The sequence below is a fragment of the Rhinoraja longicauda genome, chromosome 5, assembly GCF_053455715.1.
Source record: "Rhinoraja longicauda isolate Sanriku21f chromosome 5, sRhiLon1.1, whole genome shotgun sequence".
Classification (NCBI taxonomy): Eukaryota; Metazoa; Chordata; class Chondrichthyes; order Rajiformes; family Arhynchobatidae; genus Rhinoraja; species Rhinoraja longicauda.
This window is the reverse complement of record NC_135957.1, coordinates 45,173,141-45,188,876: the sequence shown is the minus strand read 5'-3', so window position 1 is coordinate 45,188,876 and position 15,736 is coordinate 45,173,141. Positions and strand designations below refer to the sequence as shown.

The 15,736-nt window shown below is 38.5% G+C and overlaps 1 protein-coding gene across 3 annotated transcripts in view; it reads right to left on the bottom strand.

Moving 5' to 3' along the window:
* Nucleotides 1-15,736, bottom strand: part of LOC144593596 (uridine-cytidine kinase-like 1) — a 55,463-nt gene that overhangs the window by 24,339 nt on the left and 15,388 nt on the right. For 2 of the 3 annotated variants that reach the window (XM_078399412.1, XM_078399415.1), the window contains exons 6-8: nucleotides 12,962-13,151; nucleotides 9,773-9,834; nucleotides 2,849-2,868 (exon numbers count right to left, since the gene is read on the bottom strand). In XM_078399412.1, the coding sequence (XP_078255538.1) occupies nucleotides 2,849-2,868; nucleotides 9,773-9,834; nucleotides 12,962-13,151 (272 nt within the window). Of the gene's footprint in view, nucleotides 1-2,848; nucleotides 2,869-3,846; nucleotides 3,864-9,772; nucleotides 9,835-12,961; nucleotides 13,152-15,736 lie in introns of all 3 variants that reach the window. The other variant, XM_078399414.1, reaches the window with a different exon arrangement.

Sequence of the window (15,736 nt, the reverse complement as noted above, 5' to 3'; positions counted from 1 at the left end):
CAGACGACGTTCCAAAACATCGCCTATCCATTCCCTCCATAGTCTGACTGCTGAGTTACTCGAGCACTTAGTGTTTGATTCTCATGGTCTAGTCTTTATTTCTCTAAAGATCTCCTCAATTCAGGGGGCATTAAAGATATATTGCAAATCCTCGCATCATCACCAGAATTCACATTCCTTAAACAAACATCCTAGAGAAAAGATGATTATGATCAAGCTTCTGGTCATCCTTAATATCTTTGGCTTTATTTTCCCCTCTTAGGTATTTGAAACCATTTCACCAAAGGTGCTACATAATTACAATCTGTCCTACAGTTTCCTTGCTTGTAGACTCTTATGTACATTCAAGGTGGTCATGGGAGTGGTATGAGGAGAGGAAAAGAGAAGAGAACTATTGTTAATTAGTTTGAGTTAAGGGCATGCTGCAAAAATAAAACACATACAAATTTTCATTATGCATGAATGAAAAAAACCCAGCAAAAAATAAATGCCAAATAAATGGCATATGTCTAAAAGTTAAATTTTGGAACATATGTCTAAAAGTTAAATTTTGGAACATATTGTCTATTGGTTTAAAAACAAACCTTTAGATAATTATTTGAATTAATGATCCATCGATCTTATAGACAATAGGTGCAGGAGTAGGCCATTCGGCCCTTCGAGCCAGCACCACCATTCAATGTGATCATGGCTGATCATTCTCAATCAGTACCCCGTTCCTACCTTCTCCCCATACCCCCGGACTCCGCTATCCTTAAGAGCTCTATCAAGTTCTCTCTTGAATGCATTCAGAGAATTGGCCTCCACTGCCTTCTGAGGCAGAGAATTACACAGATTTACAACTCTCTGACTGAAAAAGTTTTTCCTCATCTCCATTCTAAATGGCCTACCCCTTACTCTTAAACTGTGGCCCCTGGTTCTGGACTTCCTCAACATTGGGAACATGTTTCCTGCCTCTAATGTGTCCAACCCCTTAATAATCTTATATGTTTCGATAAGATCCCCTCTCATCCTTCTAAATTCCAGTGTATACAAGCCTAGTCGCTCCAGTCTTTCAACATATGACAGTCCCGCCATTCCGGGAATTAACCTAGTAAACCTATGCTGCACGCCCTCAATAGCAAGAATATCCTTCCTCAAATTTGGAGACCAAAACTGCACACAGTACTTCAGGTGCGGTCTCACTAGGGCCCTGTACAACTGCAGAAGGACCTCTTTGCTCCTATACTCCAGGGCAGTTTAGCCATTGCCATTTAAAATTTGCAAATTTGCAAATTTCCCCATTATGGGACGAATAAAGGATTATTATTATAATATATGCAAATGATTTGGATATGTATGTAGAAGGCATGATCAGTAAGTTTGCAGGTGACACAACAATTGGCGAAGTCAATGGATGTAGGCGTATTCTTAAGCTGCAGAGTGATATCAATGTGTTGGTGGAATGAGCTGATAAAGGCAAAGAGAGGTTAATCGAGACAAATGTGAGGTGATTCATTTTGGGATTACTAATAACACTAGGATATATAACATAAATGGTAGGATCTTTGGGAAGCAGGAAGGAACAAGGGTACCTTGATCTACTAATCCAGAGATCCTCGAAGGTGGCACAGCAAGTAAGTAATGTGGCCGATGGGATGCTGGCCTTCATTAGCAGAACATTGAACACAAAAGCAGGGGAGTTATGCTTCAACTTTATATTTAAAAACTGCTAAGGCCCCAAGTAAAGTGCTGTCGTTCTGGTGCCACACTACAGGAAGTATATACGAGCACTAGTAAGGGTGCAGAGGAGATTCAACAGGATGTTGCCAAGGATGAAGCATGTCAAATGTGAGAGTTAGGGAAAACAAATGATCTTCTCCTTGTGATGGAGAAAATTAAAAGGTGAAATTATTTTGATATCTAAAATGATGAGAAATAGATAGGGTAGACTGCAGGAAGGTTTTCCCCCTATAAAATGTTTAAAAAAAGATATACATTTAGGATTAAAGAAAAGTGATTCAAAGGGGATATTAAGAGGTTTTCCCTCAGAGAGTGGAGAGTACTTGGAATGGACTGCCCGAGAGAGTGGTTAAAGCAGGGTTGCTAACAGCATTTCAGAAGTCCAAAGTAGAGCACGTAAATCACTTAGGAATGAAAAGTACGAGCCACGTAGTTTAGTTTGGAGATGCAGCATGGAAACCTTAGCCCAGCGAGTCCATGCTGATCATAGATCTTCCATTCACATTAGTTCTATGTTAACCCACTTTCGCATCCACTCTCTACACATTAGGGGAAATTTACGGAAACCAGTTAACCAATATGTCTTTGGGATGTGGGAGGAAACCTACCCAGTCACAGAGAAAACATCCAAACTCCACACAGAGCACCCAAGGTCAGGATTGAACCCGGGTATCTGGAGCTGTGAGGCAGCAGCTCTACTAGCTACGCCGCTGTGCCACCCATGAGTACCGGTAGATGGGATTAGTGTGGATGGTTGCCCACTGATCAGCGATGATGAGGTGTGGTGAATGGCCTATTTCCGTTGTATGTCTCTATGACCATGCTCAGTCATTTTTAGAGCACAAAGAGGATAGGTAGGGTACTTAACATTACATTGTTTTAAACTGAAAAATAAAATTAAACACAAGATCAGTACAAAAACAAATTTCCACATCTGGTACACGCAGAGCATGTAATCCAGAACACCAATTTAAAAAAATTAATGAGTTGAGTAACAAATCTTGAGGTAAAAGCCAAGACAAGGTACAAATGAAGATGCAAGAAAGGCTAAACAAGAAAAATAAAGTAATTGAAATAAAACACTGAGCGTTGAAATCCAAACTCAAAATACACAAGTAGTCCTCACATATCCCAGCGAAGTTTCCTCTGTTCAGTTCAGAATTATTGAATGCGAGACAATTGATGAAACAGTCATAGACAGAAAGAGAAGATAGCTGTATTAGGCACAAGCACAAAGGATAGCAGATATGTACTAAGAAGCCATTAGAGTGCAGTCCAAAATTCACTTTTATAACAGTGTCTAGAAAGAGAAAGAGTACAATTTCTTGACAACAGCTCATTTAGTTTTCAGATATCTTTACAAATTTTACTCACTTCTCTTTCCTCACCCATCCATGTATCAGTTTCAAGGAAATTAATCACAAATTTCATCAATAATAGTCGAAATGATAAAACCTACTCACAATAGTCTTTTTTAAAGGAGCAATGTGATATTTATTTCTCTAAATGATTTTTGGACTCACCCAAATTCTAGTTATTTAGATGCTATTTGGCCACAACATAGGCGCATCGTATAATGCATATTGATTTGTATACCAATACAAATCAAACTGTATTTGTAGTTACTATATAAAAATTACAGTGGTATTTTTATAGCAGTGAAAAGAACAAATCATTTTCATTTTATCCCACAAATGAGGTTTAAATGCTCTGTAAATTCTTAATTTAGAGCATTCATTAAATAAAACATTTTTTTTTAAATAACACCAATCTTATTAAAAAAGATCCCAATTAATCAAATTTTTAATTAATTGGGTGAAGCATGTTTTGTTTTAGATATATAATCAATTCATTAAATTTGAGCACAGAGAGCAATACGTATTTGTGACTGAAAACATACCATTGAAATAACCAGTATCTGCATTTGGCATTTCGCATCTAAACATCTTAACATGTCATTAAAAAGAAAGCAGGAGATGAGTGAAACATAGACAGACTGAGGCACATAGGCCCTTGAGGCAGATGAAATTTTGATCTTTTTGAAAAGCCATCAGTAGTGCCTATAGCTTCATCATGTTTCCTCTCCCTTTTCACAGGCTAAAAACATTACTCTTCATGTCATACCTTACAGTGATTTCACGCTGTAGTGATTATAGTAAATTCGTTCAGGATTTATCAAGTATTTCATTACCACATATGGGAGGAAAGAAATAAAAGTGAAAGTCATTCTCATTAGCGGGATCATTCAATATCAAGCTGCAACTGTTCAAGTACAAAAAAACATTCTCTTGCATTTTGCCATGAATAAAAGCCCATCATCACTTTAATGTTTTATGATGGTAAAATACCATTTTTCCCCTCAAGATTATTACATGTTTGAGTGGCTCTTGAATATACATCACAAATAAAAGCTTTCTTCTGAAAGACAAATTATAATGCAGCGTGATATTATTTAGGTTTCTTCCAATTCTATTTTATTACAGTTAGCATTTACATTTTTGCTAATACTAGAGTTGAAAACATGCTTAATAAAAATACATGTAGCAGAGAATAAAAATGGTTTCAGATAAACATTTTAAAAGCTGTACTGATCGACATCAAGAAGATGCAATTAAAATAAGGTCAAAATTAACATAGGGGGAAATTTGAGTGAAATGTGGCTCTGCAAATAAATAAAAAATTTAAACCTCATTAAAATGGCGATATTTGGCAAAATACATTGGGTGTAATAGAGCTTTCAAAAACAGCAAGCTTATCTGAAGGATATTTATTCTAAATAAAACTATATTCACGCAAGGAAGAATACTGTAATGCACTAGGGATCATTGAAGAAAAAAAAACAAAGATGGTCTCGATTCATGACACTAGAAGCATGGAGTTCTTTTTAGCTTTATAAAATTGCGCTGGTTCATTATTTTACAGGCATACATAGGAAAAAGTATCAAAAATGACCTCTATTCAAGGCCCCAGGGGATAAATAATGACTATGAATTCTTTGCATCAGGAATGGAGAAACAAAAAGGTCAATGAAGAAAGTGGCCAGCATCACAGCAGTTCAGTGTTTCAACAGCAAATATGCGCTGAAGCAATGTCAGAGCAGAGCTCTACTGTGGATATAGAAATAAATAGTTTTGGAAGATAGACACAAAAAGCTGGAATAACTCAGCCGGACAGACAGCATTTTTGGAGAGAAGGAATGGGTGACGTTTTGGGTCGAGACCCTTCTTCAGAATAGTTAGGGAAAAGGGAAAATGAGAGATATAGACAATGATATAGAGAGTTAAAGAACAATGAATGAAAGATATGCAAAAAAGTAACAATGTTAAACGAAGCAGGCCATTGTCAGCTGTTTGTTGGGTGAAAAAGAGAAGCTGGTGCGACTTGGGCGGGGGAGGGATAGAGAGAGAGAGAGAGAGGAAATGCCAGGGTTATTTGAAGTTAGAGAAATCAATATTCATACCACTGGGCTGTAGGCTGCCCAAGCGAAATATAAGATGCGGTTCCTCCAATTTGCATTTAGCTTCACTCTGACAATGGAGGAGACCTAACCTGTGAAGACTGTCGGGGTCCCTGGACAGAGTCGAGGGAGGAGGTATAGGGTTGCAGAGGAAGGTACCTGGGGAGAGGGTGGTTTGGTTGAGTCATCCCCCGACAGTCCTTTCAGGTTAGGCAGAGGTTCACTTGCACCTCCTCCAACCTCATCTACTGTATCTGTTGTTCAAGATGTGGACTCTTATACATCGGCAAGACCAAACGTGGACTGGGCGATCGTTTCGCTGAACACCTTCGCTCAGTCTGCCTGAACCTACCTGATCTCCCGGTTGCTTTAATTCCCCTTCCCATCCCCATACTGTCCTTTCTGTCCCAGGTCTCCTCCATTGTCAGAGTGAGGCTAAACGCAAATTGGAGGAACAGCATCTCATATTTCGCTTGAGCAGCGTACAACCCAGTGGTATGAATATTGTTTTCTTCAACTTCAAGTAACCCCAGCATTCCCTCTCTCTTTATCCCTCCCCCACCCAAGTCGCACCAGTTTCTCGTTTTCACCCAACAAACAGCAAACAATGGCCTGTTTCCTTTATTATCGTTACTTTTTTGCATATCATTCAGTTCTTTATCTCTCTATATCATCGTCATATCTCCCATTTCCCTTTTCCCTAACTAGTCTGAAGAAGGGTCTCGACATGAAACGTCACCCATTCCTTCACTCCAGAGATGCTGCCTGTCTCGCTGAGTTACTCCAGCTTTTTGTGTCATGTTCGGTTTAAACCAGCATCTACAGTTCATTCCTACATAAATAGTTTTGGAGATTGAAAGCACAGGGAAGTTGAAATCAGCCTAGAGATAAACAAAACATTTACCATTGCGTATCCCTAGCAACAATCATTCCAGTTGAGGAAGAAGATTGTATCAAGAGAGATACAAGAGCTACACTATGGAATCACGGGAGAACAGTGATATTTCTTAGAAAACATTCAGGGACATCAACAACTGCGGCATTGGATCAGAAAAGAGGAGTAAGAGAGTACAAGAATATTATTACACATTTGGAAACCATGCAGATGACGCCACCATGGATCAGCACACAGACAGGAAAGAAGGGGACGTTGCTGACAAACAGGAGACAGGAGGAAGGACAAGATGTTGTCAAGCCAGACAAAATTAATTTTTTTAGCCCAGAATTTGAGTGGAGAGGATGGGATGCAACTTTCAAAACACATGATAAAATGCTTGTGGAGAGAAGAGAGGGACACTCTTGGTTAAGGTGAGGTCTTGCCCAAAGGAGAGGAAAGCTGCAGCTATCAGAAAGATAGAAACTGAATGATGTGCATCCTGGTCTCAATTTAGCCTTGTATGTTTTTCTGTCTTTGAAGTGAAATTTTAACAAATAATTACATTCAAAATATCCTTATGGCTTTCATTCTAAAGGTATCTGTTCATGTCCTGTGAAAATCTGAACAAAATGGCTTTAGTAACAGAAATTATTACTGCTTTTCAATTCCCAGAGTTTCGCTTTGCCTGAAAATTCAATTTGACCAAATATTGTGACTCATGGCTGTGCAGCATCATTTCTGCACAAAAGAATAACATCTATTCTTGCACCTTTTGGTTAGAATCATTGTCACAGAGTATTACAGCATGGAAACAGTCCCTACATCCCAACGTGCACACGCTGAACAATATGCCCCACTTGCACAAGTCCCACCTGCTTGCATTTGGCCCGTATCCCTCCAATCTATCCTATCCATGTAGTTATCCAAAGATAGACACAAAATACTGAAGTAACTCAGCGGGACAGGCAGCATCTCTGGATAGAAGGAATGGGTGAATGGAAGGAATGGGACAGCTGCCTGTCCCGCCGAGTTACTCCAGCATTTTGTGTCTATCTTCGGTGGAAACCAGCTTCTGCAGTTCCTTCCTGCACATGTACCCATCCAAATGTTTTTTAAACGTTGTGATAGTACCTGCCTCAACTACCTCCTCTGGTAGCTCGCTCCATATACCTACTACCCTTTGTGTAAACAATTTGCCCCTCGTTCCTATTAAATCTTTCGCCCTTCACCTTAAACCTATGTCCTCTGGTTCTTGATTCCCCTACTCTGGGTAAAAGACACTGTGCCTTTACCTTGTATAATCCTCACATGATCTTATACACCTCTATATGCTTACCCCTCATCCTCCGGCACTCCAAGGAATAAAGTCCTAGCCTGCTCAACCTCTCCCTATATAGAGCTTCGGCCTCAAGTCCAGGCAACATCCTTGTAAATCTTTTCTGGATCCTTTCCAGCTTAACACCATCTTTCCTACAACATGGTGACCAAAACTGAACATAATACTCCTAAATGTGGCCTCCCCAATGTCTTGCACAACTGCAGCAGGATCTTCCAACTTCTATACTCATACACTGAATGGTGAAGGCTAATGTGCCGAAAGCCTTCTTGACCACCCTGTCTACCTATGATGTCCCTTTCGAGGAACTATGTATCTGCAATCCTTGATCCTACTCCTTTACAGCACTCCCCAAAGCCCTGCCATTAACTGTGCAGGTCCTGCCCTGGTTCGACTTCCTAAAATGCAACACTCACATTTCGCTGCATTAAATTCCATCAACCATCCCTCAGCCCACCTGACCAACCGATCAAGATTCTGCTGCAATTTTTGACAACCATCTTCACTATCTACAAAACCACCCATTTTAGTATCATCTGCAAACTTGATAATTATTCCTTGTACGCTCTCATCCAAATCATCGATATAGATGACAAACAGCAATGGGCCCAGCACCAAGCCCTGAGGCATACCGCTAGTCACAGGATTCCAGTCTGAAAAACAAACTTCCACCATCACCCTCTGCTTCCTTCCATGAAGGAAATTTTCTATCCAGTTGGCTTGTTCTCCTTGGATCCCAGGCTCCAGAGCAGCCTACTATGCGGGACCTTGTCAAATGCCATGCTGAAATCCATATATAAGTCTACAACTGCCCTCATCATCCTTTTTGGTCACATCTTCAGAAAATCAATCAGATTTGTGAGATATGATCTCCCACCTACGAAACGGTGCTGGCTATCCCTAATCAGCCTTTGCCCATGTTAATGCACATATATCTTATCTTTCAGAATACTGTCTAGTAAATTTCTGACAACAGATGTTAGACTCACTGGCCTATAGTTCCCAGGATTTTCCTTGCAGCCCTTCTTAAATAGAGACACATTTGTCACCCTCCAGTCTTCTGGCACCTCACCTATATTTAATGATGACTCATAAATCTCAGCCGGGGAACCTGCAATTTCTTCTCTAACTTCCCACACTGTCCTTGGATATTCTTGATTAGTACGGCTGTCAGAGGTTATGGGGAGAAAGCAGGAGAATGGGGTTAGGAGGGAGAGATAGATCAAACATGATTCAATGGCAGAGTAGACAGAATAGGAGCAAAGAGGTCCTTCTGCAGTTGTACAGGGCCCTAGTGAGACCGCACCTGGAGTACCGTGTGCAGTTTTGGTCTCCAAATTTGAGGAAGGATATTCTTGCTATTGAGGGCATGCAGCGTAGGTTTACTAGGTTAATTCCCGGAATGGCGGGATTGTCCTATGTTGAAAGACTGGAGCGACTAGGCTTGTATACACTGGAATTTAGAAGGATGAGAGGTGATCTTATCGAAACATATAAGATTATTAATAGTTTGGACACGTTAGAGGCAGGAAACATGTTACCCATGTTGGGGGAGTCCAGAACCAGGGGCCACAGTTTAAGAATCAGGGGTAGGCAATTTAGAACGGAGATGAGGAAAAACCTTTTTCAGTCAGAGAATTGTAAATCTGTGTAATTCTCTGCCTCAGAAGGCAGTGGAGGCCAATTCTCTGAATGCATTCAAGAGAGAGCTAGATAGAGCTCTTAAGGATAGCGGAGTCAGGGGGTATGGGGAGAAGGCAGGAACAGGGTACTGATTGAGAATGATCAGCCATGATCACATTGATTGGTGGTGCTGGCTCGAAGGGCTGAATGGCCTACTCCTGCACCTATTGTCTATAATGGGCCGAATGGCCCCATTCTGCTCCTATCTCTTATGATCTTATATATCTGATCAGGCCAGGGAGACTTGTCTACTTTCATACATGTTAGGACCCTCAGCACATCCCTGACTGCCATCAAGACACTTCCATTGTCAGCCCCAAGTTCCTGGTTTTCTTATCTTTCTCCACAGTGAAAACAGAGGAGAAATACTCATTGAGGACATTGGCCATCTCGTTGATTAATATTTCGCTGTATAATTTTATGAAATGAAATGCATCTTATTTGGTAAGATAGCCAAACACAATTGCTGGATAATATTAGGTGTCTCCTGCTAGATTGGTATGAACAGAGCACGTACTCATGGCAAATATATCAATGTAACAATATAATTTTAAATAAATAATGAAAATCTTTAAAGCAATTTTTCAAAATAAAAAGCGTGCAAGAAAATAACATTTTTGTTAAGCATATAGACCTAGAAACGATAAAACAGAATCAAATGTGATTATACTCTAAAATAATCCTGTTCCATGCCTACCTTTTCCAGCTGACTATGAACATGTTGAACAATCAAATCAAGAGCAACAAAGTTCTCTCCACCTAAAAATTATAGAGAGATTCACATGTTAAAATGTTTTCTAAAAATAAGACCCAGTCAGATCTGAAAACCTTTGTGTTGAAGCATTGAAGCTACCAGCCTCACTGTAATCTTTTAGAACTGAAACTCAGTACATGGATAGGATAGGTAGAGAGGGATATGGACCATATCCCCCTAAAAATGGATATGGGCCTAACACAAGTAGGTGGGACTCATGTAGATGGGACATGTTTGTTGGTGTGTGCAAATTGGGCCGGTTTCTACGCTGTATATATGACTCTTATAACTCTACTATGGTGGCTACAGGTATCCATGAATCTGGTCTTCTAGCTCAAGGGAATATTATGTGAAAATAGCCTATGAACTTATTGTCCACCTAAGCAAAAGGCACGGGTTACCTTGATATGTATGAGGTAAGTGATGTGATGTCTATAGAGAAAAACAATGCCAACATCCAGCATACGGGTTTTGTGGGTATTGCTTTTAAAAACCTTTTTTTTTTTTTAAGTCCCTTGATATACAATCAGCCAAATCATGTGTTTGTCCTATTTAACAGCTGATCCTTACATTCTCAGATTCCCCTGATGTATGAGATTTTACCAACCTCAGTTTTAAATTATTCAATGTCTGGACATCCATAGCTCTGAAGATAAAGAATTCCATAGATTTACAACACTGCTTAAAGTTTCAGATCAGGCTTAAAATGCCTTTTTCATGTTTGCTTAGCCTTTCTAGCATTTTTTGTTATTTATTATTACATCATATTGTTTTTCTTATCCTACACCATGTCTTACCTGCTTTAATCACTTTATAACCTTGAAGCTCAATGCATTGATAACTGTTCTCATCTAGACCCATCTCAGGTATGCCTCTATTATACAGTCTTCCCGCTTCTTCCCTCCTACTGAAAACTAAGTTGCACCTCTCTCCTTTACAGTTCTGATGAAGTGTCAGAGACCAAAATATTTGACAATTTCTCTTTCTAATCAAGCATGTCTTCCTGCTCTGCATTTTACAAAATTACGTTCTTTTTCTATGTTCTTATTCTCCAACTGCTCCCATTGACATGTTGCCAAATGACCTATGGTCACCTAATTTTACCCTTTCAAAACATCTCCCCTTCCCCATCATTCTCTGCAGCTTAACATATTTCTATTGTCTCCTTTCCAGCTCTGAGGTTTTGAAGCTCCAAAAGATTATCAATGCTTCTCTTTCTGCAGATGCAGCCTGACCTGCTGAGTACTTCCAGTCTTTTCTGTTTTTATACTAGATTTCCACCATCTGTAATTTTTTGATTTCCAAATATCACCACTGCATACTGGTCCGCCTGTGAAATTAACACCCCATTTACAAGGATAAAATAAACCTTTATTGAATCAGTCTGAAGGAAGGCCCCAATCCGAACTGTCACCTGTCCATTCACTCCCCAGATGCCACCTGACCCACTAAGTACCTCCAGCAGTTTGTTTTTGCTAAAGATTCTAGCAACTGCATTCTCATGTACCCATCATTATTAAATGTTTATGCACCAGCACACCAAGATTCTTCATTGTACTTACATTATTAATTTATTTCTGCTTTAAAAAATATTATTTTCTTCCATAGTTATATTTATCCTACTTTTTCTTTGTTGTACTGTATTTGCCACTGTTTGTTCAAAACTATCTGACCCTTTTGCACAGCTCACTTTCCAATTAGTTTTTAAAAAATCATTAGTAACCATGTATAGTTACATTTTCCTTTTAAACTCATTTATATAAATTGTGAATAGATGTGGAACCCCAGAGGTCAATAGCAAAACATACAGGGATTTAATTAATGCTTGGTGATTATTTACATAATTTAGGTATTTAATCTAAGGATCTACATTTTCAGAAAAAAACTGAGCTGACTGAATGAGGCAGTTTTAGATAAAAAATTATGCCTTCATTTTAAAAGGGCACTCATAATTTCAGGAAACTGCACTAAGTTTCATCATTAAGTACTTATTGAAGATTCAGCATGGGTATACAGCCGCTATATATATATACTGACTTCTGCTTTAATATTCATTAACAAAACTTTAATATGATTAAAGCTGAAAAGAAAGAAACTTTCATGTTTGACTTCAGGGCCACTAATTAAATACAGTTGTGCACACTTTTTTTCCCACAGGTATGGCCAGACTAATGACGCATATCCAATAATGACGCATATCCAATGGATGTGCACACACTTCATGCGGCTTCTCAGCAGTTACGCTGGAAGACCGTGCCAGGTTTTTCAATAGAGGGACGGAGGGTTGTGATCCAGATAATCTTCATCTTTTTTTAATAATTTAAGTTTAAATGTTTTTAATTTCTTTGTATTCCGGCATGTTAAAGTGTAAATTTATTACACAAAAATTAATTTCATTTTTGAAAGTAGATTATTTTTCAATATCAGGAATAAACGTTCCAATTTTTGTCATTCAGTAATCTTGAGGGCATAGCTTATTGTCTATCAATATATTTCATGTAGGAGGAGGGGTGGCCTTTCCATGTGTGGTATGAAGGCAACTCTCTCCAAGGGTCCTCTCTGATCAGGAACTTCAGGTATTAACTGTGGATAGCAAAGTAGTGAGCATAGGTGGCTCAATGTTGACTAAGGTGAGCCATTCAAAAGCATTTCATATATTGTGCATCACTGAATTAATGATAAATGAATAATCAGATTCGTTTTTAGAGTATAATGGGATTTTTTCTCTCTCAGCACTTTCGAATTTACATTCCAAAATTTTGGTCATGTATAAACAAACAGGCAAAGATCTCTTAGTCATCGGCATGATTTAAAACTACAATAAGGTGAATCATGACAGAGAAACTAACGTAACAAAATATTTCCATACCGATGTTGCATTACCTTTGAAGATAAATTTTGACCACTTGCAAGGGGTCATCACATTTCTAAATTTAGTACAGAGTTCACAAATACAGTAGTAGAAATACTACTCTTTCCCTGATCCCCAGTTATAACCTTTATACGAGGAACAGAATAAATTTGAAATATGGTTTCCATTATTCAAGCATTTATCCTTGTAAAATCTTGCATTTCAATTTTTTTAGCAACAGCAGCTTCATAAATCCAGGTAAACGTGCAGACAATTCTTACCTCGAGGGACAACAATGTCTGAAAGCTGTACTGTTGGCTCTATGTACTGCTCAAAGGCAGGTTTGACAAACTTGTTGTACTGTTTGATGACACCAACAATGTCACGACACCTCTCAGATATGTCTCTTTTTAAGCGTCGAACAAGTCTGATATCAGAGTCAGTGTCCACAAAAACTTTCATATCTAAAAGCTAAAGACAAAAAAAACACATTTGACTTCACATTACCATGAAATCATTTCTATTGACTGCATATATTAGTCAGTAGAAACCATATCATGGTAATGGAAAATATATCATGGTAATGTAAATATCTACTCATCCATTACAAACTGAACAGCCTGATAATTTGGAAACATTTGCAGTGATACAACAGGAGGTGATGGGATAAAATTGCCAGGTTTTTGGATGATTTTCCTGAGATTTCTCTTGTGCAAAAGCCTTGGGCTATCATTCTACTCAAATCTTAAATCCATTCCTTTCTAGTTTCTCTGACATTCTTCAAAATCATTTCAATTAGATCATTCCCTTGACTCCAATCCCACTAAGCATGACCTTCCTGGCTTCTTTTGCAGGTTTGTGCTGGATTAACACTTTAAATGCCTCTCTCTCCAAGCATTGCCCCTTCATAGCTGATAAATCGACAGCACATTGGGCCGCACAGTGGCGCAGCAGTAGAGTTGCTGCCTTACAGCGCTTGCAGTATCTGAGACCCGGGTTCGATCACGACTAAGGGTCCTTCAAAATGTCTATTTACTCACAAATAAAACTATAAAACTTTTTATCATCTTATACTATGCGCTGATCGATTGAATTAGCAGTTTAGATCTAACTAAAACTTGTTCCATGGAATTAGACCTGTCCTTTACTGTTAAGTTCCTACCAGTTTACACATTGAATTTTTTTTACACTAGTATCGATCGGGGTTATTAATTTATTATTTTTTGTTTATTGTATGTTATCTATATGTATTATGTTACCGGCCAATTATGCTACTTCAATTAATAATGTAATTGTTCTGTTGTCTGTACATATGATAATTAAACACTCTTGACTTTTAATTCTTTTAGTCCATGCTTGCCCAAAAACACAGTGGGGGAGGGGGGGACACCGACCAATTACCTAATCATTTTTCCACTTCATCACTTACTTTTCTGGCATCAGCTACTTTACTATTCTAATTTATTGCACTTCTAACTTTCTCTTCTTAAAAAACAAATTGGGTATTATGCAAATAAGGTAATAATATTTCACCTAAAGTCCATATAAATATTAACCAAATATACACTGAGAAGCATACAGATGTTCAGAAATTATAATATGCACATATACAATGTGATATCATTCATTTTTAGTAATGGAAGAAATAAATTAAAAAAACACATTTCAATGCCAGTGAAAATATGAAACGTTACAACATAAGCTGATGCTTTTCATCATTTAAAACAAGTCAAATTCACTTTAAAAGAATGAATTTACCAATTGTAGGCTGTGTTGCATTAAATATCGGCAAGGAAAAGAACTCAATGTTCTTGGGTAGCATTGGATGATATTTTAACAATAATGCAAAGGTAAAACAGTTTTGATTTTGTGATAAAGAAAACAGATTTGAATAAATTTCTTAAAATTGAAAATTCAGCTCTTGAACTGAAACGGAGATATGGTTCAATATAATGATCGCATTAGTTTATTCAATGTTGTTTTGCAAAAAGCCCCTTTGAAATGAAAAATGGATAGCAGGCAGCTCAGCAGTAAGAATATCTCAATGATGAAAGCTGCAATATATGCCTGAAATACAGCATATACACAATTCAATTATGGATGTGTGGATTCATTCTGCATTCAACAATTCTCTATAAAGTTTCACATTATGAGCAACTTCCCATGTATCTGCTGACGTTTACATCCAAATGCATAATTCTTGAAATTAACTTCAAAGATGGAATATAGTGTAGCAAAGTGTGGAGTCATACATTTTGGTAGTAGGAATAAACATAGAAACATAGAAAATAGGTGCAGGAGGAGGCCATTCGGCCCTTCGAGCCAGCACCGCCATTCATTGTGATCATGGCTGATCGTCCCCAATCAATAACCCATGCCTGCCTTCTCCCCATATCCTTTGATTCCACTAGCCCCTAGAGCTCTATCTATAAAAGGCATAGACTATTTTCTAAATGGGATGAGAATCCAGAAATCGGAGGTGCAAAGGGACTTCGGATTGCTGGTGCACGATTCACAAAAAATTAATCTGCAAGTCGAATCGGTCGTAAAGAAAGCAAATTAATACTAGCATTTTTTTCAAGAGGGCTTGTAAACAAAAACAGGGATGTAAGGCTGAAGCTCTATAAGGCACTGGTAAGGCCACATTTGGAATATTGTGAGCAGTATTGGGCACCACATCTGAGGAAGGATGTGCTGGCTCCGGAGAGGGTCCAGAGGAGGTGTAAAAGAATGATCCCAGGAATTAGTAGGTTAACCTATGATGAGCGTTTGTCGGCACTGGGCCTGTACTCGCTAGAGTTTAGAGCAATGAGGGGGGGAGAATAGTGAAAGGCTTCGATAGAGTGGATGTGGAAAGAATGTTTCCACTAGTGGGAAAGTCTAGGACTAGAGGTCATAGCCTCAGAATTAAAGGGTGTTTCTTTTAAGAAGGAGATGAGGGGACATTTCTTTAGTCAGAGGATGGTGAATCTGTGGAATTCTTTGCCACAGAAGGCTGTGGATATTTTTATGGCAGAGATCGATAGATTCTTGGTGAGTACAAGTGCCAGAAGTTA